General features: G+C 37.8%; 2 protein-coding genes across 2 annotated transcripts in view; both read right to left on the bottom strand.

Annotated features, from left to right (window-relative positions):
- Window positions 1-27,998, bottom strand: part of LOC131687224 (tyrosine-protein kinase-like otk) — a 145,209-nt gene that overhangs the window by 72,319 nt on the left and 44,892 nt on the right. The gene's annotated exons all lie outside the window — the stretch shown is intronic.
- On the bottom strand, window positions 3,870-4,452 carry LOC131687233 (cytochrome b-c1 complex subunit 7-like). Its single transcript, XM_058971307.1, has 3 exons — window positions 4,334-4,452; window positions 4,218-4,265; window positions 3,870-4,139 (listed from the first exon to the last, which is right to left on the bottom strand). The coding sequence occupies exons 1-3, from the start codon at window positions 4,380-4,382 to the stop codon at window positions 3,895-3,897; spliced, it is 342 nt and encodes a 113-aa protein (XP_058827290.1). The 5' UTR covers window positions 4,383-4,452; the 3' UTR covers window positions 3,870-3,894.

The following is a 27,998-nucleotide window of genomic DNA, read 5'->3' as shown; positions in this document are numbered from 1 at the left end:
GGCACATTAGAAGATGACATCTAGGAAAGATCATTTTGCTTCTATGCATTTTTCAAAATTGGTCATCAGAAGATATTCAACAGTTTGCAAAACTCATGGAGAAAAGGGGGACTTTGAAGGTGAGAATTTTTTTTAGTCATGTAGTAAAAACCAAAAAAAAATCAGCAAATTCAATATTTTTTATAAAAAACCTAATGTTTATTCTTCAAAAAACTTCAATGAATATTGGAGAAGGGGCCCTGGTCAGCCGTACGACGCAACTTAGTCGCGATGTTCTCACAAGAGCGCTGGACGGAACTAACGTCCATATTCCGGATACAATTCCGAATTCTGATGGTCAACTTTTTTCAAATTTATGCTTAAACTTATATTTTACTTCGGGGGGGTGGGGGTCTGGCCGACTTGTCGCTGGAATAGTAGATGTAATTTCCTGGAAAGTGGGTCTTCGAGAGCGGAAAGTAACTTTCGTCGTCCAGCGTGAACGACATCTCGCGGTAGTTCTTCGTCATTCACCGGCATTGCGATTTCACGATCGTTATCTGCTCCGTGCTTGTTGTCGAACAGCTTTTTCAACGATTTCTTCTTCTTATTCGTCATTATCTTCGCCGGACGGCCGCTACTGGCCTTCCGCTCTGCACTAAGAGATGCCAGGATTCGGTAAGCTGTACTCACGGGCACGTTTTCGTCTCGAAAGTGGTCTACCGTAAACTTTTTTCACGATGACCATGCGTTTCGTAAAACCGTACAACACGCTCGCGGAATGCTTGCTGTTTCGACGCCATCTTAGATTGAACTGACAGCACCCGAGCGAAAAGAAACATGGTACCCATTTCTAGGGAGTCCAGAGAGCAATTCTCTTGGATAGAAAAAAATCACGCTCTTAACTTTAATTACAGAATGGTATTGAAATCATTCTCCTTTGTTATTGAAAACCCGTTATTATCCCGAAGGTATCAACGAAGCGTTCGTTTAGGGGGATGGATGTGGGTCGGGATTTCATTCGTGTAATATCCTGACGTATGTCCAATCATTACACGTTGGATGCTTCGTTAGTTTACATGAGATTTCGTATGGGAGAATCGTCTTTTGCAAAATAATTCTTCCAAGAGTCGCCCGTTACCTCCTAAAAATAAATAGATGTCTTATTTTTATAGGAAATTTGTCAAGAAAACAAAGTTTAGAAGACCGCGAAACGATCTGTTGCTTGTGAAAAAAGTTATTAGGCAAAAACCGATTGATGCCCTGAAAACTGATGAAAATGTCACATTTCATAGTATCACTGCTGCTGACGGTCGAATTATTTACAAATTTTTTAACTTTCTCTTATTATGTACAAAAGAAGCCTCAATTTATCCCTCAAATCTCTTGCGAAGTGGCCAAACAGTATAGATAAATGATTCAGACACATTAAGAATAGATTAAAACAAACTTGCGTATAATTGGACAACCAACAGCAGTGGTGCTAGAAAAAATGATTATTTTATCAATCGTCAGATCATCAAACGATTTCTGCTTAATAACTTGTTTCACAAGCGTCAGATCGTTTCGTGGTTTTCGAGACTTTGTTTCTTTGTCAAATTTCCTATAAAAGCCACATAACGATTTATTTTTAGGAAGTAATGGGCGACTCCTGGAGGAATTATTTTGTGAAAGTTAATTTTCCCATACAAAATCCTATGTACACTTTAAACAGTGGGCGCAAAAATATAGTTTCAGGGATCGATCTAGGAATTTGCACAGTTATTCTAGGACCCAACTGGTACCTAAAAAGTTGCTCGGAGCTAGAATCTAATTTTTGTCCCACCCTAATGCCCATTTGCGACGTATTGGGTTTGCAGAGAGCAGTCTGTGCGCTATCACGACATCGAGCACGTTGTCTGGGTATGCTCAGAATATTATGACGCCAGCTCTCAGTTAAACGATTCTCTTCGGATCAATTCCCAGTTCGTGATATCCTGGCAAGTCGCTATCTCCCCTATATGTACCATATATACAATGTTGTAAAAACGTGAAACAGGGGAACCCGGGGCTATTCGGACCTACTTAAGCAAATCGCCCTCTTAGATGGATACATGTGAAAAAAGTTACCGGCCAAAAGTCCTAATTGTTAGTTTGAAACCTCAGCTACATTTTGGTGCCATAAAAGGTTCATTTACACCACTCAATGGCAGCGCTAGGCGACGATTTGCAAACCTCTACGTTTTTCCATCTTTTTACAAGGGCAATTCAGACCGTAATTTTTCTTTAATTTTTTTACAATGGAATTATGTTTACTTATGAATTAGTTACAAGAGACACTCCTTAAGAAACAAAAAAATAAATAAATTGCCTTACAAAAACTTAATATGGTATGTCACAGCTGTCGATTGACGGCTCATGTATTTTCTTTGCTCTGGCGTGTGCAATGGTGTGCGCAGCCGCAAGCCGCTGAACTGTGGTTGACGGAATAGGGGGTCCGAATAGCCCTGTACGCTCATATCGCACAAAAGCGGTGAGCCTCTCGAAAATATCTCTGTTTTCACCCAAACAAAAATCATACCATAAAATAGGAGCCTCAAGCTTTCCAAAACACTTACCATTTTATTTTTTCACTTTTATATGTTGCTTTAATCACGGTTTTTCCGATATAATGATTTTTGTTTTGAGAATTGCAAAACAACGAAACACGTTGTATCTTCTATCTACAAAGAACAAAGATTCAACTTCAGCTCTCAAAATTAACGTTTCAGAATAGCGCTTCCACGAATATGTACTATAGTCAGAAAGTTTTGCTATTTTCTGGGAAATCGAGGGGGTCCGAATTACCCCCACTGTCTTAATAGCCCCGGGTTCCCCTATATAAATTTAGTCCCACTCTTTTTATTTATCAACTGTTGTTACGGCATTTAATTAGCAAGGGACTGGAAGGTGAAATATATTTTTCAATATTAAGAGCCATAGTACTCAAGGGAGAGCAAGGAGTTGAAGGGAGAAAGTTTAGAAAAACATGGAAGGGTCATATGGACAAGTTTAGAGTTTTCCGGCGACTTAACCCTTTGTCTGCTACCGTTGGAGTCAGGGTCTTTTGGCATGAGAAATGCGAATCACATGAGTCTACGGCATATCCAGACAAGCGTAAAGTAACTTGTTACTTCGGAACTGTCTTTTTATTTTTCGTTTTTAAAAGTTCCTGTCCTGTCTTGATTTGATGCGAAATAGACCTGATGGCCTTACCATTTTGAAGGATTCGCTGCAGGTCGGAACAAAGCAACCCAGCAACTGACGTCTTGGCAGTCTGAGGCGCTAACTCATGGCAATAATCGTCAGTTTGCCCGAAAATTACAAGTTTTGTGCTCCTTTCCCTGTCGTCATGACTGCCTTCTCCTTCCTGTCCCTGATATAACTGCTACTACACCGATATTGGGAAAAAGGTCGCCTCTGAATATCTACATAAGTATAAGCCTTCATTACATAATAGAATTTGAATGCATTTTTCTAGATTTAATTGCTCAATACACGAATATCTCTAGTTAAAAACCTGTATTAACAATCCCAAATAATATATCTGTTGTTGATCTCCTCCACTTACCCCAACCTTTTCGTTCGATATGTCAGAAGAAAGCTGGGAGTCTCGCAAACAGATTTGTCCCCGAAGAATGATAAGAATTAGTTTACTAAATTGATACAAAAATTAGAGTCATAAAATGGAGAGTAGAGTCCAGTTTTGTCATTTCCAACGATGTGAGAGCAGGAACCCAGTAATTTCAATCTCCTGGACACCAACCCTTAAAAAATCAAGCAATAAACTAGAACTGAATTGATCGCATTTAATTACACCTTTTACCTTGAAGAAAACAACCCAAAACTATAATGTGTTAAATTGCCAGCGTTTATCTCAAAATTTTAGCTTTAACATTACATGGTCTCCCATTGTTCTTTTTCTCTGCGCTCCCGCTTCACCTCTTCCAGGTACGGTTCCAGATACTTGACGTCCTCCTCATACTTGGTCCACTGCTCCTTCGGCAGGACCGTATGCGTCGTCGAGAGGTGCAATGCTCGCATGAAACGATAGTTGCGCTCGTCCTTCAATTTCTCCGGCAGGCGTCGAACTGCTTCCCTCACATCGCGGTCCTCGGCCAGGCAGTCGTCACGGTATAGACCTACAGCGGGTGTTGGTGAGTTAGAGGCTTTAATGTTGTGATACACTAGATTTGTTGGGGTTATGCGTGTTTACATACCATACTGGTTGAATCCGGCCCAATTGTAGGCCCATTTTCCGATAGCGGCTTTAAAAAAAGGTTACTGATTAGGAACGATTCACGACCAATATATGTACTAATCAGACATTACTTACATGCTTTTTTAGGACCTATTCTGGCAACGTAAGCCATTTTCGGGAACATGATCAGAGGTTTTTTTCCTGAGTTGAACAAGTAGAAACGATTACCGTTTGGATGGAAATTTTCCGCTCTGAAAGTGACAGATCTACAACTGAACATCATACTTCACAGAAGTAGGCTGTATTTTCGATTTGCCTAACCTGGAAGCAAACCCATTCAGATGCTTGTTCCCTACCCCAAAGAATCCTTACTGTAGACTGTAAAAATGGGATCATCGACATCCAAACCCCATTGCTGAAAGACGCAGCCTGCCTGTTTCTGGACTGCTCATATTTTTAGCACATAACTTTATCCCGGTCGAAACAGTTGCAACGTGAAGCGCGCACTTGAAATGTATAGCCACTTTCATTTCTGGTAACCATGCAACGGCAATGCAACGACTGACTGCTCCAAAATTAAAGGAACACAGACAGACAGGCAAAAAGTCGCATGCCTACAAAAGTGCTACTTGTGTCCTTGACGGGTTCCAAACATTGGAGTGGCAAACAAGGTGGGCTCTTGTCGCCGCACTGTATGATTGTTTGTGTATAGTAAGGGGGAAGTGGCACACGAAAATGGAGTTAGAAAACTGAAATATGTCAGCCTCAGGAAAACTAAAACTGTTCGACATATTCCGGAGCACATTCTGTTTCATGTAAATTTAGTAAAGTTTTTTTTGAGGACGTTTTTTTCCACAATTTATTCCAGTGTAATAATCTCCATACATAATCACACGGTTTTACGGTCATCGCTTATCACAAGAGTTAAAAGCCCGTCCGCATTAAAAGAAGGCTAATGCTGCGAAAAATCATTTATGGTTGAAATATTCTTTAAAAGCAGCCAGAACCTGTTTTGCACGCATTTCAAAGCAGTGGTCTCGCACTGTCGGTAAGATATAGCGATATAGGGCCAAAAAATGTGATTTTCCACCATTTTAACTAACACCGAATCTTACCACATAGTGCCAATCCAATTCCAGATATGCGAAAGTGGATATCACAAGCACGGGTGTGTGCAGTGGAGGGGTCTCTAGGAGGAGCTAAAGCCTAATAGTCATATCCATTGGGCTCTATCAGTTCCTAGCCCCCACGCTGCGCATGCCAGCGGTTATAACCCAAGTGGAACAAACGACTCAATTCTCCGATGGTGAACCTCCTCGATCCCCCCTGCGAACACGACGATATTAATTTAAAGTCATTAGCTCTCTTTCAGCACCTATAGTTAAAAGCATTCTGTGCTCATCAATGTGCGAGGATAAGATATCGAATGATGTGGAACGCCTTTCGACGGGGACGTTCAATTATTACGATGCGATTCCCGGCTAAGTGAGTGACGATTCGGGCGAACCGGTTACGTAGTTAATGAACAACGAAATTCCTGCTTGTAGAGCGGGACCCTAACCCAGAAAATCTGGAACTAAAAGTTCGCAGCGACCGACGCAGAAGGGTCCGAAGAAGTCTCGATAAAGAGTGAATGCAAAGGTATTTTAGTGTTATTGTTATTATTATTATTATTTCGATCGTGGATTCCTGTGCTTGCGAATCGATTTGGCAATGAGAAGAAACGGGATTAAGTTTTAAACGCAGTGCTCTGTTCAACGGGTTCGAATTTTCGCCGAGTACAAAAAATAACTGAAAGAGAGCGATTTTTGTCGTGGAAGCAGTAGACAAAAAGAAGATTTTATCCTCCTTTAATGCCGTATCACAAAGTTGGTGAGGGAAACATAGCGATCTACGCGAAGGGATGGATTAAAACGAAAATGTATTACGATAACATTGAAGTAGCACAATTAAGTTCAGGCGAAATTCTAAAACCTTGCAAGTGTAGCTGTGCTGTGAGAACTTGTAGTAATCAAGCCTTAATTAATCCAATAAATAATCATATTAATCAAACCCGAGCTACTAATTACCAATCAACTGAGGTATGTTTAACTAAATCAATTTATTTTTAGCAGAAAAATTTAGCATAACTTCATTCATATTCGATAATATACGCGACCCTTGGCAATTAGAGTAAAACTTTCGATGAAATATAACAGATCCGGATCGGCTTCGTTGTCATTTGTCCAATAAGGTAACTGTCAAACTTGCAAGCTATAACGCGCTCGTATCGATTTTTTTTAAACCTTGTATAGCTTGATTACCACTGCGACCATTTACAGGATTATTGTGGTATGACTCAATTTCATATTATGCACCTCAGCTTTCCCTTCATAATTGAGATAAGAAGGGCCTTGTCTGATTTTGCATATTATCCCAGTTAGAATCAACTCGTTTAATGAATCTGATTACCTTACTAGGAATTGATTGCCAAATCTCAGTGGGCTGTTGTAGGAACCCTTTTCCAAAAATTGAATATCTGTAACTAACAAGAGCGCTGCAATCACAAATTACACACAGAATTTTATTTATGCATCGATAGCATACTTTTCTATCTGCCTCTCGTTTCTTCTGCTGTAAATTTTATGCATTGGACATATTCGGTCTATCCACTCATTGAATGATTACTAGAAGAATATGCATGAAAATGCATAAAAATCACAGCAGAAGAAAAAAAGACGGGAATATAAAGTATGCAAACTATGCATATTTTTGTTTCTTAGTGTAGATGCTCCGCTGTCTCATTCTTAAATTGAAAGAAACGACAATTTGGACTTTGAACTTTTCCCATTTTATGTAGTTGATATCTACTAGGGCAGTAACCGGATCGGTTGTATTTAACCTTAAATTTATTTCATAGTTGTGTTTAATAACCCTACCCTAAGTCTTGTTTCACCTTTTCTCAATAATCAAAATAATTTGGAATGGAATAAAACTCCTGCAGAATTTGAAACAAGAAAAATCACTTTAATTTTATTACAGGTTTATTGAAATAAATATTACATAACATCTCAGAATGTTTTAAGTTCGAGGAGTATTTTAAATCAGTGGTCAGGATTTATTTTCATCTGCTCGGGTTGACATACAAGTTTTAGAAGTTTGAAATCTTGTATAAGAAGACCCCGAGCGATTTTCATTCCGTTTTTCAGGTTATAGCAAGCTTCAAAGTAGTCCATCACATTGGGAGGATTCCCTTTAATTGGAAACCCTTAATAGGGTAATGAGCCTATTTTCACCATACTAAGCAAGGTGCCTCACTAATTCGATCATTTCTTGCCTTACAATCAATGGAATGCGTAAAAATGGACATCAACCGCTTCGCTTCGTTGTTAAGAACCAATATAATAACACAAATGCGTTGAAAACAGTAAAATTCTCGTGTTTGAGCACAATGAAAACTCGAATCGAGTGCCCCTATTGTTGCGCTACCATTTGACTCAATGCGTTGAACAAAGATGGCAGACACTGCTCTAGCCAACGGCTTCAAATGGATAGGGTGATAATAGAAACATGGCGCAAATAGGCTCATCACCCTACATATACTATAGACGACAAAACCATCAGAATAGTTCACGTGGGGCTAAACGCACAGAAATGGACAAGCCTTATTGGATGGAGTATCCGCCAGCTTTTGGTGATATTCCTTTTTTAAGAAATTGATCATAGTAAGCTATATAAAAGTTAACTTTTAAACGAAAAGAGATATCGCATGAGTGTCTTCGAGAGAGTTGTAGAGGAGAACAGTTCAATAAATTCTGCTGAAGACGTATTTTCTCTGCCTCTAACTGAGAATGCTTGGAAAAGCGGCCATCTTGGAAAACGAAAAAAGCAGTTTTTTCTCACACCGTGTGAAAAATCTTCTTGAAAATGAATCTATATTACTCTACCGAAACCCCCAATACATTAATTCATTTTCATGAACATTTTTCCAACGAGAAATGAGGAAAAACTGCTTTTTTATTTTCCAAGATGACCGCTTTTCGAAGCTTTCTCAAGGTTCAAAAAACTTTAGGTGAGCGTATATACGAATTGAAAGCTTGATAATATGCGTTGGTAAAAAATGCGTTCAACTTGGTCACCGGTTTATCCATATAAATCATTTGTTAAACTCTAAAAGAAGAAAATCAGTCCATTTATTGGGTTATCGCAATTCAAATTATGTAAAATAGTTTGGGGGAAAACAATTGACCGGGCGGAATGGTACTTTTGAAAAAATGGCGGCGATTTTTTGTCATACCACCACACTGTGCTGGGGCACGCAACACAACTGCGTAGTAAAAAAACCACAGCCACTTTTTCGAAAGCACCATTCCGCCCGGTCAATTGTTTTTCCACCAACTATTTTGCATGATTTGAATCGTGAATATCTAATAAATCGATTGATTTTCTTCTTTTACAGTTCCATAAATGCTTTATATGGATAAACCGACGGCAAAGATGTACATAATTTTTCCTACGCATACTACCAAGCGTTCAATTCTTACACATGCTCAAAGAAAGTAACTTGAGCCTTAAATAGTTATCGTCTTATGGGTCGTTTTTTCTCCTTAAATTGCAATTTTTAAGCAAACCATTTTTGTTTCTGAATTCTAGCGATTATTTTATTCAGAAATATCTTTTATTGTCACAAAACACACAACTTTGCTGAAGACCAAATCGCTGTGGCTTGTTTGAAAAGAGATGTGATAGGTTTTGTATTAATTTTAAACTGCTTTTGAATCCGTATAACATGACTATGAACAAAAAATATATTTATGCCATACAACATAGTTCTTAGAGTGCTGGATTTTTTCCTCTAACGGTTCGGTATACGTACGTTTGGCATAAAGACGATTGGCATAATGGACGTTAGCCATAAATTATCATGTTGAAGTATCATTTCAAGAAACTCATTTTTGGGCGGTGATGGCTTCGGGTGGTAAGATGATGAATGTATGAACTTTTTTGATGTTGTAGAATTACTCTGAAAACTGATCAAACTCGATCAACATTTGAATTTGCTGTATATACCTGAAGAGATCTTTGCTCTAATAAAAGAAGTAGACTGAAAATGCTTGGCATGTGGAAACTCAGCTTGCGTTAATTTCTCGACTAACATCCGAGAAATGACATAGGACTAAAACAGGCTCAACACTCTTGTTTAAAATCAATCTTATTTATATTAGGGTATGAATAACGCACATTAACTTAGACTAGTTCTTACATACATGCACGATGCAATTGATCGAGAAGAAATTATAAGCCATGAAGAACAGCTCATGAATGAAAGAACGATGTATTCTATTATTCATTCAACGAATATACGAATATTGCTGATTCTTATCTTTCATAATATTCAGTGTAAAGATTACATTCTTGGAGCCGTCAAAGATAGAACTACGGAAGCTGTCTGATACGAGGGAGAAAGATTTCCTTGTAATGTGAAGACTTACCGAAACATAAAATCATCACGAACATCACATCCGTAGCCTAATGCTGATGTTATCCATAACACTGCGAGTTTCCGTAGGTTGTTCTCCACTAAGGAGAAATATAGCATAGTGTATCTTGCATTGGTCTGCTAAGCCAAACTTAATTGTTTAGATTTCGTTAGTTCGCAACAGCTTAAAAAGAGTTTCTTTTCTTGCGGGACATCACGCATAACTAGCAGTTTACTCAGGAACACAAATTATGTCTCCGTTTTTTTGGAGCTAGCGTTAATCCAGCGCTAGCTTTGTACGTGTACTGAGTTAGTGTCGGATTCTGATGAGACGAAGTCGAAACGCAAATTCCAAAACTATTCGCTTACATGAAAAAAGTATCCAGCCCATCTGCGGAAAAAATAGAAGAAAACTCTACGCTTGTAAGGGATAAATATCTCGCATATTTTTCATTTTGCAGTCTTTTGTTGAAATTATACGAAGATATGGCGTAGCTAAGCATAGGTTTTTTTATAAACCGGAAAAACTAGCGAAAGGTTCAAACCTCTTCAATAAAGAAAGCCTTGCGATTACGTTTTTGAATTATGTCTATCGTCCATTATGCCTCATGTACTTATGCCTAATGTATGTATACCTAACGTATTTATGCCTAACGTCACACACCCGATAAATACATTTTCTTTCTTTTTACGGTCCGGTTTATCGTGTGAGTTTTTGTTTTAAGATACGAAAGAACAAGTAAAAGATACACATATTTCATAAAATAATTTATAAATAAATAAGCAATAATAAATAAATAAATAATAACAATAAATCATAATTCCGACGTCGAAAATCCGACACTGGAATTACGACCGACCATCAGATTTCCGTCGTCGGAGTTTCATCGTCGGAATTTCAATGTCGTAATTTCGACGTCAGATTTTCGACATGGGGGTTTCGGCATTCTGACAGCGGATTTCCAACATCGGATTTTGACGCAAGATTTTCGATAACGGATTTTCGATGTCGGATTTTCAACGTGATAATTCCAAAATCGGACTACCGACATCGAATATCGGATTTGTGCCGTTGAGATTCCGACGTCGGATTTTCAACGTCGAATTTCCTACATCGACGTAGAATTTTCAACGTCGGAATTCCTATGTACGTCGGTTTTCCCATGTCGGAGTTCCGTATCGTATTCCAACATTAGGTTTCCGAAATCGGACTTCTGACGTCAGAATTCCTACGTTAGATTTTCAACGCCTGTACTCCGACTTCGGAATTTTGACGTAGGATTTTCGATATCTGATTTTCAACGTCGAAATTTCATCGTCGGAATTTTGACGTAGGATTTTTGATATCTGATTTTCGACGTCGGAATTCCGATGTTGGATTTTCGGCGTGGGCATTTTGGCAGTGGATTTCCGATGTCGGAATTCCAACAGCGGATTTCCGACATCGGATTACCGACATTGGATTGTGACGTCAGATTTTCGATATCTGGTTTGTGCCGTTGAGATTCCGCAATCGGATTTCAACACCGGAGTTCCTACGTTGGATTTTCGACGTCGGATTTTCAACGCCGGAATTCCTATGGCGGACATCGGTTTCCCGACATCAGAAATCCGACATCATATTCCAACATCAGGTTTCCGATATCGGATTGCCGACGTCGCAGTTATTCGATGTTAGAATTCCCAAGTTGGATTTTCAACGTCGGAGCTCCGACGTAGAATTTGCGATATCGGATTTTCAGCGTTGGAATTTTGACATCGGATTTTCGATATCATATTTTCAGCGTTGAAAGTCCGACATCGATTTTACGACATCAGATTTCTGACGTCAGAATTTCATCGGCTATCTGATTTTCGATGTCGGAATTCCGACATTGGATTTTGACTTCAGATTTTCGATATCAGATTTTAGACATTGGGATTCCGATGGCGAAGTTCCTACCTCGGATTTCCGATGTCGGAGTTCCGACGTGAGGTTTTCGATATCGGATTTGTGCCGTTGAGATTCCGACGTCGAATTTTAGACTTCTGAGGTCGGATTTTCGGCGTCGGGATTCCTACGTTAGGTTTTCAGCGTCTGAACTCCGACTTCGGAATTTCGACGTCGAATTTTCGATACCGGATTTAAACGTTGGAATTCCGACATCGATTTCACGACATCACATTTCCTACGTCGAAATTTCATCATCGGAATTCCGACGTCGTTTTTTCGATATGCGATTTTCGACGCCGGAATGCCGATGTCGGATTTTCTACGTGGAGATTTTGGCATTGGATTTCTGATGTTGCAATGCCGAGAGCGGATTTTCGATATCGGATTTCCGATTTCGGATTTTCGGTACCAGATTTTCGACGTCGGAACTCTGGCGTCGAAATTCCGACATCGGAAATCTGATGTCGGAATTCCCATAACGAAAATCCAGCGTCGGAAACGTGCTGTCGGAAATCCAATGTCGGAATTGCGACGTGAGAAAACCGATGTTACAATTGTGTAGCCTTAAAGCTGATCTCGGAACACCGACATCGATAATCCGATGTCGAAAATCCGACGTTAAAATTCCGTTGAAAATCCGACTTCGGAATATCAACATCAAAAACAAACGTCGGAAATCCGTTGTCGGCACGTTGACGTCGAAAATCCTATATCGAAAATCCGGCGTCGAAAATCCGAGATCGTGAATCCAACGTAGAAATTCCGAAGAGGGAGCAGCAACGATTGAAGTCTGACATCGGAACTACGCCGTGGAAAATTCGACGTACGGGAATCCGATGTCGGAATTCTGACGTATTAAATCCGATGTCGAAATTCCCACGTCAAAAATCCGATACAGAAAATCCGCTGTCGAAGTTCCGACGTCGGCAATCTGACATCGCAAATCCGATGTCGGTATTCCGGCATCGTAAAATCGACAACGAAAATCCTACGCCGAAATTCTTTCGAAAATCCGACATTGGAAATCTGACACTTCGAAAATCCATCGTTCGGATATCCGATGTCGGAATTTCGATGTCGGAAAACCGATGTCGGAATTCCAATGTCAAAAATGTGATCCCGTAAATCCGACGTAGAAATTCCGAAGTAGGAGTTCCGACTTTGGAAATCATTTATCTGTATTTCGCTGTCGAATATTCGAGCTTCCGGAAACTCGACGTTCGGTAATCCGACGTCTGGAAATTCCCACGTCTAAGATCCGATATAGAAATTCAGCTGTCGAAGTTCCAATGTCGGCAATCCGACATCGCAAATCCGATGTCGGTATTCCGACGTCAAAAATCCAACTTCGGAAAACTGACATCAAAAACCTCACGCCGATGTTTTGTCAAAAATCTGACGTCGGTAATCCGATGTCGGAATTCCGACGTCGAAAACCTGGCATCGGAATTCCGACATCAGAAATTCGATATCGAAATTACGACGACAGAAATCCAATGTCGGTATTGAGACATCGGAAAACCGAATATCGAAAAGCCGAAATCGAAATTCTATAGTAAATCGTTAATTGTGATGTCGGATTTCCGACTTTGGACTTACATCGTCGAATTTTTCACGTCCGAATTCCGATGTCGGACTTTCGAAATCGAATGTACGACGTCATAATTTTTGGCGTCGGATTTCCTACATCAGATTCCCTACATCGTATTTTTAAAATCGGATTTTCAACGTCGGAATCTTGACATCGGATGTTCGACGACGGGATTCCGATGTCGGATTTTCCTAGTCGAAATTTCGACGTCGGATTTTTGATAACGTATTTGCGACGTCGGAATTCCGAAATTGATTTTCCGACGGCGGAATTCCCACGTTAGATTTCCGACGCCAGATTTCCAACGTCGGAATTTGTAAACGCGAGAAGCAAGTCTCACTTGCATTCGACCACGAGCATCAATACAGCACTAATGGCGACGACATGGAGGTGTACGAAGACAGATAGTCTCCGGACGGAAAATGACTGCCTATTCGCGATAGTGAGTTGCGCGTAGAAAATATTCGCTAATATTAGTTTTCAAATTTATTTTCTACCGATTGTAAATATCGTTGAGTCGACATTGGGTTTTTTTACTGACGCAGTTAACCTCACTTTTCTTGATAGTTGACTTTTACTGTTTACATAGAATTATGCTGTTTTCGGTTTTAGAATCGAGTCGCCCTAGGTTCGCTCTAATGTTTACAGTTTCCATACAAAAGTGACAGCTCCGAGCGAACCTAGAGCAACTCTGATTTAAAAACGAAATCAGCATTAGAAAAAATTAGTGGACGACTAGATTCGCTCGAAGCAAATCGCAAATAATTTGTCCATGTCCATAATAAAGTCCATGTAAACAGTACAAGCGAACTGTCAAAAATAAAAATCGAGTTCATTTGTGACGTCAGTGTAAAGTATTCAATAGTTGGCCGTGTCAAATGAACGAATTAGGAAAAAATAGTTCATCTTTAGTTCATTCGAAATAGTTTGTTGCGCGCAATTTATTTATTATATTCTTCGAAGTCACGGTTTTCAATCAAATTTATTGTATGTAGTATGTTCATTACATTCTTTACCTTCATAGATATAATGTCCATAACATACATCAAAATCTGGTATTGTTGAAGTCTTTATTATGTTGCCGTATGTTATTGTTGGAAAACTCTCGACAAACATATGACTACGGCTTAAAAGCCAATTGTCAAAATTCACTTTGAATGGAAATTTCGGACAAACCATAACTTGCAAATCACAGATGCTGGCAGTAGATAAAAGAATTTTCTTTCAAAGAGAATTTCGACAGCTGGCTTTTAAGCCGTAGTCATATGTTTGTCTATGTTTTTATAATTCCCGCGAAATCTGCGTAGTTGTATCCGCTTACGGATTCACTTAACTCTATTTGGGCCATCATTAACAACAATAAGTTGTATCTGCTGTAACGGCAATTGATTAGGAAGGCACTGATTATAGAGGTTTTAACCTTAAGGTCATTCGTCTCTTCCGGTTAGAAAAATCTCTTAAGAAAAATCTCCAGCCCTATGTGCGGGGTTGGGACTTGAACCCAGGTGAGCTGCGTACAAGGCAATCGAATTACCAACTACGCTATGCCCGCCCCCTTGAAGGTAATAAGGTAATTAATATTTTTCAATATTAAGAGCCATAGTACTCAAGAGAGAGCAGGGAGTTGATGGAAAAAAGTTTAGCAAAACGTGGAATAGGGTCATATAAGCAAGCTTAGAGTTTCCCGCCTACTTTCACTTTTTGTCTTCTTCCGCGGGGGTCAGAATATTTTGGCATTTGAAATGCTAATCACCTGAGTCTGCGGCATGTCCTGAACGATCGTAAAGTAGCTTTGTACTTCATGCTGTCGGAACCGGAAATCACCTGATAAACAATGTCTAATGTAAGGCTATCAGAATTTGCTGGTAATGCATTGAATTACATTTAAAATCACCATGTAGATTAAAAATTTGAAGTGTATTGATATCCATATTACAAAGTAGTGGTTCATTCCGAATCATCGCCATAACTCGCATAGTTTCCGGAACCATTGGAAGGAACCATTGAGATCACGAACACTATGTTTGGTCGTCATTTATAACCGAAGCATTTTGATGCCCATTTCTATAGGTTTTTAATCATTTATGTAAATATACATTGGTATTTGTTATATGACCGTACTCATCAATACATAACTCCGAAACCGAAATCTAAATAAACAATTGAATTTGCAGGTTGAATGCCTAGAATGTATTTTTAGTATTATATGGAAATTCGCCCGAAATTAAATCAAATCCATATCATTTTCAGTGGATGATTTTCCACGTATAAATACATTACTCTTGGATAAAAAAGATGTGTATAGTGTATACCAAATAAATATAAAAAACCACTGAACTGGGATATACGAATAACATGATAGTAGTCTAGATATTTCTAGTTGAGCCCCCATAATGATACCCGCTGGTTGCTCATCCGGAAAATAAGTTTGCAATATGTGACAGAAGAAATTGTAGGTACAAAACACAGGAAAATATCCATAAATCCAACTTCACAGTTAACGAACCGCTTGTTTTCTAATGGAGTGGGTAGATAACCGGTATATACATACAAAAGGTAAGTGACGACCACAAAGAACCCAGCGTCCCTTCCGTTAGGACGGAAGAACGAAGGATCAAAGCGAAAATAGCAAAAGTACCCCAAAATCATTCGCCATGTGGAACTTATGTCTATGCCCAAATTGCAAATAACACCCATGTAGAGCCCGCGCCATACTATGTTGTCGTGAAAAACACAGTGGAAAGAGAGAGAGAACACAGGGACTCTGGGGAAAGTTACTACCGTATTCAGATTAGATGGTAATGAAAGGGCAAATTCTCACGCTAATGTTCAGTGTGGGTTCGCATAAAAGTCTCAGATCAGAGAAAACTTTGCTGACATGTGGACTTGTCTCGTATGTCCCTTTATTCGCCCCGTGTCGGCCCCCGAGAGTGGCATAATAAAGGTATTATTTTTAATTAATCCCTTTCTGCATAACGAACCTCGTTAACGGTGCTAATGCTGCGTTAAACCACAAAGCTAAACTGTTTGTTGGCTAGCTTACCGTAGGAAATGAGCTTGAAGAAAATAATAATGTTTTCTTCTAAAGATTACATAAGTTTCTGTTAGCATATTCCTCATATCACATATGATTGTTCTATAAATCTATGAACGTAATAAGGAAGGATAAGTTTCCTTTGTTAGTTATGGAATTTGTGATTCGAATTCGTCTTATCAGAATCTGACACTAACTTAGTGTTTTCGTTTTAGCTTAGTCCTGGCACTAAGTTAGTGTCGGAATCTATTGAGACTAGGTCGAAACGCAAATTCAATACTATGGAGAAATATAGCATAGTGTAGTTTCCTTTGGCTTATCATACATGCAGTGAGACTCAAACTGTTCGCGTTGATGGGATTTCTAAATCCGGTTTTTTAGAGAAGATAAAATTTGATTTCGAAAGACATCTTGTACTTATGACACTATCTATGTAGATTAGGCCTCTCCACATTTTGAAAAAGTTTTGAAATATACATGGGTCAGCCCAGATTTTTGTTCTACTTGTGAATTTAAGAAGTTTTGCCAAAAATGACTTAATTTGGACATGATTTAGAGGTGTCTCCAATCAAAAATCATGTTTTTGCTATGTTTCCATAGTAAGATCACTTACACTCTGATTGAATAGGCCCTACATGCCCACATATCATCAAATGTTGTTCCTTAGGCATATCTTATCATGTTTTAACAGGTGAACATAGCTCTAATCGCAATAGAAAATTTGTTAACTGAATTTTTATATTGAAAATAATTTCAAATCCAAGAAAAAACACTACTAATTTTTCTTGTTTTTGATATACTTTTCTATATAAAAATCCAGTTAACAAATTTTCTATTGCGATTAGAGCTATGTTCACCTGTTAAAACACGTGAAGATATGTCTAAGGAACAACATTTGATGATATGTGGGCATGTAGGGCCTATTAAATCAGAGTGTAAGTGATCTTACTATGGAAACATAGCAAAAACACGATTTTTGATTGGAGACACCTCTAAATCATGTCCAAATTAAGTCATTTTTGGCGAAACTTCTTAAACTCACACGTAGAACAACAATCTGGGCTGACCCATGCATATTTCAAATCTTTTTCAAAATGTGGAGAGGTCTAATGTAGATTTTGCATATCATCTTCCATATCTTACGCACTTTTGAGTGATATTGCGCTAAACTTTTCAACGTTATACTTGGTAATCACTAGCTATTGTATTTTCAATTTCGATTTGAAGTTGTAAGTTAGAGCAGCGTTTGCCATCTTCATTCAACGTATTGGCCGCAACGGTATGGCAAGTTTTAGTTTTGTTAAATTTCACATTTTTTATTCAATTTTTTTCCAATTTACACGCATTTTATCTCAAAAGAACAGCTTGATTGAACAGATAACTGTGAAATCTCTGGAATTTGTGGAAGCGAGAAAAAATAATGTTGATTAAATACAAAAAAGCTCACGCTATTTCATTACTTCCACTTCGCTAAGTGCACCAAAATTTCGAATGTTGCATTCTCCAGCCTGTTTTCTCAGTTTTTCTCGCAGGTTTTCCCCTGCGTTCCACGAAAAACAGATGGAAAAACAGAAGCAAACATTTAGTAGCTTTCTCTCCCCTTTCACTGGGTGACAGCTTCTGGCCGACCGGTCGGTCGGTCGGTGAGCAGTCGCCTGCGTCGGCAAACAATTTCATTTCGAAGCAAAATAACCATAAAATTTTATGGCTCCCAACTCCCGTCATCAACGACGACGGCTAGCTAGCTAGCTAGCCGAGGGTTACCATGGCACCGTGCGTCGCCGTCATCGTTGGTGGCAGAGCACGAATATCCCGGCCCCCGAAACGAAGGTGCGAGTGTTTGTATTTCCACTCGCACGTGGTTCTATGGCTCGTAACTCGGCTGCACAGGAGTTTCTGTGGGGGGAAACGGGTCGGTTTGTGGCCGACTGTCGGATTTGCCTGCTTTGATGTGGTGCTCTCAGGAACTTCACTCGAGGGTAAACAAATTCATTCCGACATTAGCATTAACGATGGCGTCGGTCGTCGCCTGTGTCCGTCTGGTGCCGCGTGGAGTGGCAGGCCACTATCTTCTCGCTATCCACCGAAAAGTACAGACTGTTTCGTATGGTACCTATGTGCGCAAATGGACTTTCCGTTATCCTTTTGGCGTGTTTTGGTCACGAATGGACAAACTCAGATGGCCATGCAACACGGCGAATAGTTTCTCCATTCGAATGTAACTTCTGTACCTAGTGGGGAAAATAACCGATAAAAGTTTCACGATACGAAGAGAATACGGTACCTACAGCAAACGGATGAAAGTGTCTTGCAAATGCATATGGTCGTATGCAGTCTCACACCACAATGCAATCGTTATGCTGTGGTGTTTTTCTTGTGGTGCAGATATTTCTCTTCCATTTGTTAGACGCGAATACTTTCGGTTCCGAGCAGGGTTGTATCTCTACATGGCACAGTAAGGCTTCACCAAATCTGTGACTGTATCACCAATACCATGTTGTCTAAATGTTTCAGACTTTCGATATAGGGTTATTAAGCCCATTTTCTTCCTATCCTATTTGAAGGACAAAAATAGAGGGGGGATGGAAAAATAAAAACAGTCTGGATTTACTCCCGTAAGGATAATAAACCCGACTGTTGCAGTCTATAGCTCTTTATCAAATTGGGTTATGAACAATAACATGGCCTGCGTAGAGCCAAACCAGACTGAGCGCCATAAGATTTTTCTGGTATCTTCCATTGAAAAAATCATTTTCGATAACTTATCATTTACGTAGAAAGTTAAGAAACACTTATTTGCGTTCGTTTCCTATTTGAGCTCCTAAAAATAAATAGATTTGGGTGTTTCTAGTGCTACATTGGATGCGATAACGTTTTTTGAGCATGTATCTCAAAATGGCGCTTGGTCGTTTTTTATGCTTAACACAAGCCACATATCCTTAAATTTCAGCTATTTGTTCAATTGCTTTACTGCGGGACACTTACATATTAGATGATATGAAATTCCGTAATCGGATACTCTAAGATCACACGAATAATGTTCAACATGCTGACCAGTACACGGAAAAAATGTTTCGATTTCATAAGTTCTCATCAGCTTAAAATGAGCTCCTTTTCTTGCGGGACATTACGCTTGACTAGGAGTTTGCTGTTTAATCCTGTCACTAAGTTAGTGTCGGATTCGGCTGAGACGAAGTCAGGACGCAAATATTATGACTAATTTATTGGATTTTCGGCTTTTACGGTCTGATTTATTAAAACGAGTGATTTATACTGCCCGACGTTTCGGCCACTGGTTATGGCCTTTTTAAGGGGAATACGTTATCGTTCTTCGTTTGAGCGTCGTTTGCCGACGATCGGAGTTTTTTTAATTAGCTTCAAATGTTATGGTGAGTGGAATTGTTCAGTTTTCCCATCAGTCTTTTTAACCACTGTGCACGACTCAAAGACACTTTAGAAGATGGTTGATGCAGATAACATTACACAAACCATCTTCTAAAGTGTAGTTACCTTGAAAAAGGCCACAACCAGTGGCCGAAAATCCAATAAATCTGCATCCGGTCGTCTCCTCAAGTAAAAATCAATATGGCGATTATGCTAATTCATACGAAAAAAAATTCACAGATCTTAGAATATTATTCATAAATTTGAAAGCTGGTTTTTATTCATAGTTTTATTCACGATCTATCTTGCGTGTTTGTATATTTTCACAAATTTAGAAGATATCCTCAATCAGCTACATTTTGGAGCCATAAACATTAATTTGCGCCACTCCATGGTAGCGCTAGGCTACAATTTGCAGAACTCAACGTTTTTAAATCCTTTTACAATGTAGGGGTAATTCGGATCGTAATTTTTCTATTTTTTTACAGTGGAATTATGTATACCTATAAAATCATTATTGGACACTGATAATATAAATTCGTAAATATAATGAAATCGATCATACAATACACGAATTCATTCGTCGTTTTCTGCAACGAAGAATTTTCGTGCATTCTAAATAATAGGTTTCGTTCATTTCATGAACAAGAATGGCCGCTTGGTGAACGAAATCTTTCGTAAATTTTACACGTTTAATGTATACTGCACGAATGTTATCGTTGATAACGACATTATTTTTCGTGAATGAAACGAAATGTTTTGTTTATTTTAATAAACGTGTGTGTATATTACGAACGATTTCGTTGGTGGCACGAATTAATTTCGTTTACCTTAGAAAAGTGTTCGTATTTATTATCCTCTTATTGTTTTCAGTCGATCTTTTGGGATCGATGCTTGACAATATAGATATTTTTATTTAAAAAAATCGATGTGGCCAAATCGATTTTATTGTGGTACGAAGAAATGGCCGCTTGATGAACGAAAGTTTTCGTAAATTTTACTTATTTAGTTTGCATTGCACGAATGTTGATAACGACATTATTTTTCGTGAATGAAACGAAATGTTTCGTGTATTTTAATAAATGTTATGTATATGATGAACGATTTCGTTGGTCGCACGATTTCGTTTCGTTCATCTTAGGAAAGTTTTCGTATGCATTAGCATATTATTTTTTCAATCGATATTTTAGGATCGATGTTTGACAACAACGATTTTTTCAATTAACTGAAAGGATCGATCTGGCAAAATCGATTGTAATTCAAGTTTCTCCCTTCTATTGAGGACTAAAAAGATTGTGCTGTGAAGTAATGGCCGAAAGTTTTCGTAACTTTTACATATTTAGTGTACATTACATGAATGTTATTGTTGAAAACGGCTTTATTTTTCGGGAATGAGACGAAATGTTTCGTTTATTTTAATAAACAGTTGTGTAAATTACAAACGATTTCGTTGGTCGCACGTATTCATTTAGTACATCTTAGAAAAGTTTTCGTATTATTAGCCTCTTATTATTTTCAGTCATTCATTTGGGATCGATGTTTGACAACATCGATTTTTTTTTATTTAAAAAAATCGATGTGGCCAAATCGATTTTACTGTGGTACGAAGAAATGGCCGCTTGATGAACGAAAATTTTCGTGAATTTTATTTGGGTTACATTGCACGAATGTAATCGTTGATAACGAAATTATTTTTCGTGAACGAAACGAAATGTTTCGTGTATTTTAATAAACGTTCATGTCGATTACAAACGATTTCGTTTGTCGCATTCGATGTTTTAGGATCAATGTTTGACAGCACCGATTTTTTATTAATTAAAAAGATCGATCTGGCAAATTCGATTCTATTTCAACCTGCTCATCATTATTGAGTACTAGAAAGATTGTGGTGTGAAGAAATGGACGCTTGATGAACAAAAGTTTTAGTAACTTTTACTTATCAAGTGTACATGGCACGAATGTTATCATTGAAAACGACATTATTTTCGTGAATGAAACGAAATGTGTTGTTTATTTTAATAAACGTCTATGTATATTTCGAACAATCTCGTTGGTCGCACGAATTCATTTCGTTCATCTAAGAGAAGTTTTCGTATTTAATAGCACATTCTTTTACATTGCTCCGGCAGAGAAAAACTCAAAATTATTCATGCAAAACCACCGAGCGATGGCTCAACTGAATCCGTACTGCTCCGGATTCTGGATCAACTAGAAGTGGAAGAGGTTTAGAAAATCTTCCTGAAACCGGCGGACACGGATACGGCTACTAAATAGCCAGATCGAGACCGTCGTGAACATCAACAATTATCTGACGTATAGCAACAATGACTCCATATTCTACCTCTATTGAAGCTCTGTTGACGTTGACGGTTCGACGAATGGTGCTCGTAAATATTATAAAGATATTCGTATATAGCAGCGAACAATTCGTTTGCCAAACGAAGCTGTTTCGTAATAAGTAAACGAAAGTCGTTTCGTGGTTTTCACGAAAAACTCGTAATAAAAAATAAATGTGTTTCAATAGAACTACGAACGATTCATTATATGTACGAAAAATTCGTATATTTTATGAAAATTATCTTTATGAAACTAATGAATAGCGATTTACGAATATATTCTATCAGTGGAGAAACTTCTTAAGCGGCAAAAAATGTGTTAAAAAATTTATCTGGGTAGTCACAGCTGTCGATTGGCGCATCATGTATTCTTTTTGATGTGGCGTGTGCAACCGTGTGCACAGCCGCAAGCCGCTAAACGATGGTTGATGGAATGGGGGGTCCGAATAGCCCCGTATGCTCATTTCGCACAAAAGTTGTAAGCGTCTTGAAATTATCCGGGGTTTCGCCCAAATAAAAAAAAAATATTCCATGAGGCTCAAGCTTTCCAAAACACTTTCCTGTAATTTTTCACTTTTATTAGTTACTTTAATCACGGTTTTTCCATCATAATGATTTTTGTTTTATGAATGGCGATAAAATGAAACAATGAAATTCATCTGTCAAAATAATGTTTCAGAATGGCGCTTTCACAAATCGTCGCTGTTGTGCTATCTTATGGCAAACGCCACTTGGCACATTTCGAGAAAAACGATTTTTAAAATTTGATATTGTATAGTTTGAAACTTATAGATGGTATAAACCAGCGGTTCTCAACCTTTTGCGTCCCGAGGACCCCTTCGTAATTGCTCAGAGTTTTTGCGGACCTCCGCGGCTTTACATCAATTTTGTGTACTATCAAAATATTCTTTTCAGTCTGTTACAAAAAAGCTCCTTCCGAGATAAATAATTTTCTTCGCCTGATAACTACTTCGCGGCCCCCTGGCCCAGTGGGACGAGCCCGGACTTAAGTTCATATATGAATGTTAGGCGATATTCTCACTAGTATTTTTCTCCTATCAGCTGAGCCATCAGAGACATTGTGCGAGATTTTAAGTGATTTGAACGTAAAATGAATTTTTGGCAGCTTTTTTAAGGGCATAATTCAAGTGTTTTTTGCATAACTTGACCATAGGAACTACATCCGGTTATTTTCGATTTTCAAAGAAATGGTTGATTTTATGCATTGCATTACTTCAACAAAATTATCCGTGTGATAAAATTACACCGTAAAATCGCCAAAAATAAGTCACTAGTTGGTTTAGTTAGTGTTTAGATAACTGTTTGTCATGAATTTTTATTGAATTCGAACTTCTAATGCGATAACAACAACGACGCCCGTGAATGCCGGCGATCGCACTATACTCATTCGAAAGCTTTTAATTTTCTCTTTAAAATGAGTGTATGCTAGTTTTGCGAAAACTTGCGATAAGCAATCAAAATTTAAAAAAAAAAAAACTGTGAATGGAGACGCATGCTTATTACTGATATTGAATTTGAATAATCACTTTATAGCTAGAAAAATGACAAGAATACATATACAACTTTCAAATAGCATTGAGAGCATGATCTACAAGTGTTTTACTAGTGATCGAGAGTAAGGAGCCGCGTGGGAAGAATGTTTTTTAGGATGGTAGGGGTATAAAGAATGATTGAAAATCAGTAAATTTTTTCAACTATCTGAAATAGGTTATACAAAGTTTCTGGAACTATTTCTTGCTAACTTGCGCAATAACTGTCAAATAGAGTGAATACAGTTGAGTTCTAGTCATTTGGTGAGACTATTTTGATCCAAATTTGCATAGCACTGATATAGCTTAAGGGTATACGATATTATCCAAATAAAATAGACTATTTTTAAATGAACCATTTACACGAAAAAGGGTTTTGGATTTATTTTCATTTAAGATATGAAATAAGCAATCTAAGTAACTTAAAACACACATACAAAAACAATTGTTAACCATCTTGTTGATTGTAATTAAACATTCCACTAAGACGCTCAAAATGTTTGTTTTGAAAATGTAAATGAGATGTCAATTAATTCGTTTCAATATGGAAAATAATTTCCAAAATTACAGTTGAAAAAAAATGAAAGACAAAATACTTACTTTTGAGCCACTCTAATAAGTAGTAAAATTAAATTCTATTTTTATAATTAAAATAAAAACAGCGCTCAAAAACTTCCTCAAAAAAATTTTTGAACCTTCACAACAAAATAATTTTCCAAGCCACCCTAACGTAAAATGATTTTTTTACATATGTTTATATCAAAAACGATTTAGCATACGAAAATTAATATACACAAATTGTAGGGAAAAATTTTTTTTGGGACACCCTAATGAATAGTAAACGCTTATTTTTGAAATGTTTTAATATCATAAACGAATTCAGCGTACCAAAACTACATGAAATCGTCCTATTTGAACCAATACGGCTATGTTTGGACTTTAGGTCAACTTTTGTTCTAAGTTGTGCCACTGTGCCTGGGGGTCCGCGGACCCCAGGTTGAGAATCGCTGGTATAAACAATTCAAAGAAGACAATTGATGCTTCTATCTATTCTGTATCAATCTCTCAATAATTACGAAGATCGGTTGACAATGTTGTGAGTTTTTACTATAAATGTAAACAAAAGTCGCACTCACACGTGTCATAGGTGGGTGTTGATGATAAAATGTGTATGGCTTGTCATAATCGTGCATGAAAAATTTTCCACAAAAAATCATCAATTATTAACTTTTATTGACATCTTTGGCTTCTTTTGGTCTATAGACAATCGGTAAGATGCATTTTGAAGGAAAGGAACCTGGAAATCTAGAAAAAGTAGTTATTTTTGATTACAGTGTTGCCAAATATGCTATATTTCCAGTTTAAAACCTAAACTTCATTCTGCTCACAATCCAGGTATTTTTGTTTTGAAAATGATTATGCTATTGAGTTTCTCAGGTAGTTTTACAGATAAAAACATCTCATGCATCAAGATAACTTGAGCCAATCCCCAGACACAGCCATTTGAAGCAAAAAATTAAAAATTTCTCAGCACGTTTCTCGCTATATCTCAGTAACCAAGCAGAATGTCAAAATTCTGAAAACGCCACTTTGTAGAGATTATTTAGACGAGTGATGTGACATATCTAACTCAGTTTACCCCAAAATGGCGTTTGTCGTAAGATAGCACAATAGCGACGAAATATGTGCGACAGTCAGAAAGCCTTAGAATTTTCTGAGAAATCGAAGGGGTCTGAATTACCCCCACTGTCTTAATTGGCCCGGGTTTCCCTATACAAATCAAATTACTTCAGCCCATTAAACGAAAAAATAGACTAAATCTAATGAATCAAATAGATCACAAAGATAAAATGGATCAAGTGGATTAAATGAATAACTTGGATAAATTGAATAAAATGGGTCAAACTGATCAAATGGATAAAATGCATAAAAACCCGGATTGAGAGTAATTTCAAAATTGTTGTTTTTTACATACTACCGGTCGATTCTCCCGAGCTCTGTAATCAACTACAAGCTTTGTAATAATCATTGCAGAGCTTCCAGAAAAACAGACCTGCCTTATGGAGGTATCAAACTAAGACTCAACAAAAACTGATAACGTTTCACATTTTTCTTGAATGGGCAATAATTTGAAGAAGAAAAGTTCTCCAAATTTAAAGATAGATTTTTGTGTTTCAAATTCATCTCGTCAGCAACTAGCACCAACTTGGGGCCAAGTTAGACGACGTATCAAAACTAGTTCCCAAATTAGCACTAGTGTGGCACTATATCCAAACAATCACACGCCACAAGCAACTGATAAGACCCGTTGCTTATTGTAATTGATGGGCAGCTCTGCATACGTACGGATACAAGATTCACAAGTAGTTCTGACACTAAGTTGCTAAGTGTTGGATATTGGTGAGATGAAGTCGAAACGCGAATTTCAAAACTAATTAGGTTTTGTGCTCTTAACACGCAAAAGTGGTCTTACCTATGTTCTTACTCAGTGGAGAAAAATTAGTTTTTACCTAATGCTTTTAGGAGAAATCTAGCATAGTGTAACTTGAAGTGGCTTGCATTCGCTGATGAGAGCTTAACTAAACTCCTTTTAGGGATACCCATAAATGACGTAGCATTATATGGGGGAGGGGGGAGTATTGTATTTTGTGATGATATGTGACGACAGGGGGGTAAGGGGTCATGTCATGCTACGTAGCTTTTTTAAAGGGGAATAACTAACATCGTTTTTTTTTATTTTTTTTATTTTACGGAAACAAGGGGGGGGGGGAGAATTGCCGTCAAGCTACGTAATTACCAGAGGGATATTTAGAGGTTTGTGACGAAAAATTCTACGTCATTTATGGATCGTCCTTTATGTGGAACGCCATGCTCGACTAGGAGTTTGCTCACACAAACAATTTATATCTCCGTTTTTGAAGCCAGCATCTATCGGGCGCTAGCTTAGACCAGTCACTAAGTAAAAGTCGGATTCTGATGAGACGAAGTCGAAATTTTGGCCAGTTTTTTTTCGAACAGTGTTCGACATGCGGCTACCAGCTTTAAGTCAAACAATCTTGGAAATACACATTACCCAAAGCAGATAAACTTCTTCATATGCTACTGCAATAAGTTTGTTTGAGAACCTAGTCAGTAAATTTGTAGCGTTATCTAGCGAAACGTTTCAATAGTAAAAACGATAAAGTTATGATCAAATAACGACGATTGTTTAGCGAATGGGTGCGCGACGTTAGACACAAATATGTAAAGCAAGTACGTTAGGCATAATGGACGATTGGCATAATTTACGTTAGACATAATGGACGATAAGATATAAATGTAATCGCAAGGCTTTCTTTATTGCAGAGATTTCAAACAATTTAGAAAATCATAGTCGAATATTGAAACTGATTTTTCTCCATTTGAGTACATTGCGACTTAGGCCCTAATGAAAGATCTGTCTCGATCAGGGATGCCACATTGAAATCTGTGTTTCAGTCAAAAAAAATTTGTTTACCATCTGTGAAGACTGAAACAGGTAAAAAATCTGTGAAAATCTGTGATAGATTTCCCAAAAAAACTGTGAAAAATAACGATATTTCCAAAAATCAGTGGAAATCTGTGAAATTTTCATCAAAATGCCAAAAATCTGTCATCTGTGAAAAAGAATCTGTGATCAAAAAAGGTGCAAAAAATCTGTGAATATGATAACCCTGGTGTCGATCAGAGATGCCAGGTACTTTTTTCAAATGTCTGCAATAATAATTTTAAAAGTCTGGGAAGAACAAAAAATGTCAGGAAAGCTAGTGTAACCAAAAGCCTTTATATTCAAAAATCTGCAAATATCTGCAACAAAACTTAAAAATCTGCAAATATCTGCAACCAAACTAGAAAATCTGCAAATATCTGCGTCACCCAAAAAATCTGCAGCTTAAATTAAAAGTCTGCGAATTTGCAGACTTGTCTGCAAATCTGGCATCTCTGGTGTCGATACTGATCTCTTAGCATTAATCGATTACAATCAGCAACTTTGTGAAACATAATCGATACACTCAGCGCTCTACAAATTAGATATTTGGTTTTACAAAAATTATTTTCTAATTAAATTTTCCATATTTCATTTCTTTTCATGAAACGTTTATTCGACACAGCATTTGCAAAAGCTTTTCACGCCGGGGTTTCTTTTTTATATAATATGTTACAAAACTACCACGTTATAGTAAAATTCGCTTCCTGATACTAAAGTCCTAGTTTTGAAATTTTCAGTTTTATTTTATAGAACTGTTACAATTATGAATCTGGAACTGTGCACAACAGGTTCTAAACGTGTTTCAAATAAAGCAGCAAAAAAGGCAGCGTATACCACTTTTAATGTTTGAAATAATAAAACAAAACCCGGAGATTGTTTCCGTTCCAGGTTTTCTTTGAACTTCCTAATATAAAATACTACGCTGGTTAATATGCCCGACGAAATTTGAACAACATAAAATACTAATGCTTGCAAACCTGGGATAAAAACTAATCGATATTTTCTT

The sequence above is a fragment of the Topomyia yanbarensis genome, chromosome 3 (assembly GCF_030247195.1).
Source record: "Topomyia yanbarensis strain Yona2022 chromosome 3, ASM3024719v1, whole genome shotgun sequence".
NCBI lineage: Eukaryota > Metazoa > Arthropoda > Insecta > Diptera > Culicidae > Topomyia > Topomyia yanbarensis.
Note: the sequence above shows the minus strand (reverse complement) of the source record. Positions and strands in the feature narration are given on the sequence as shown.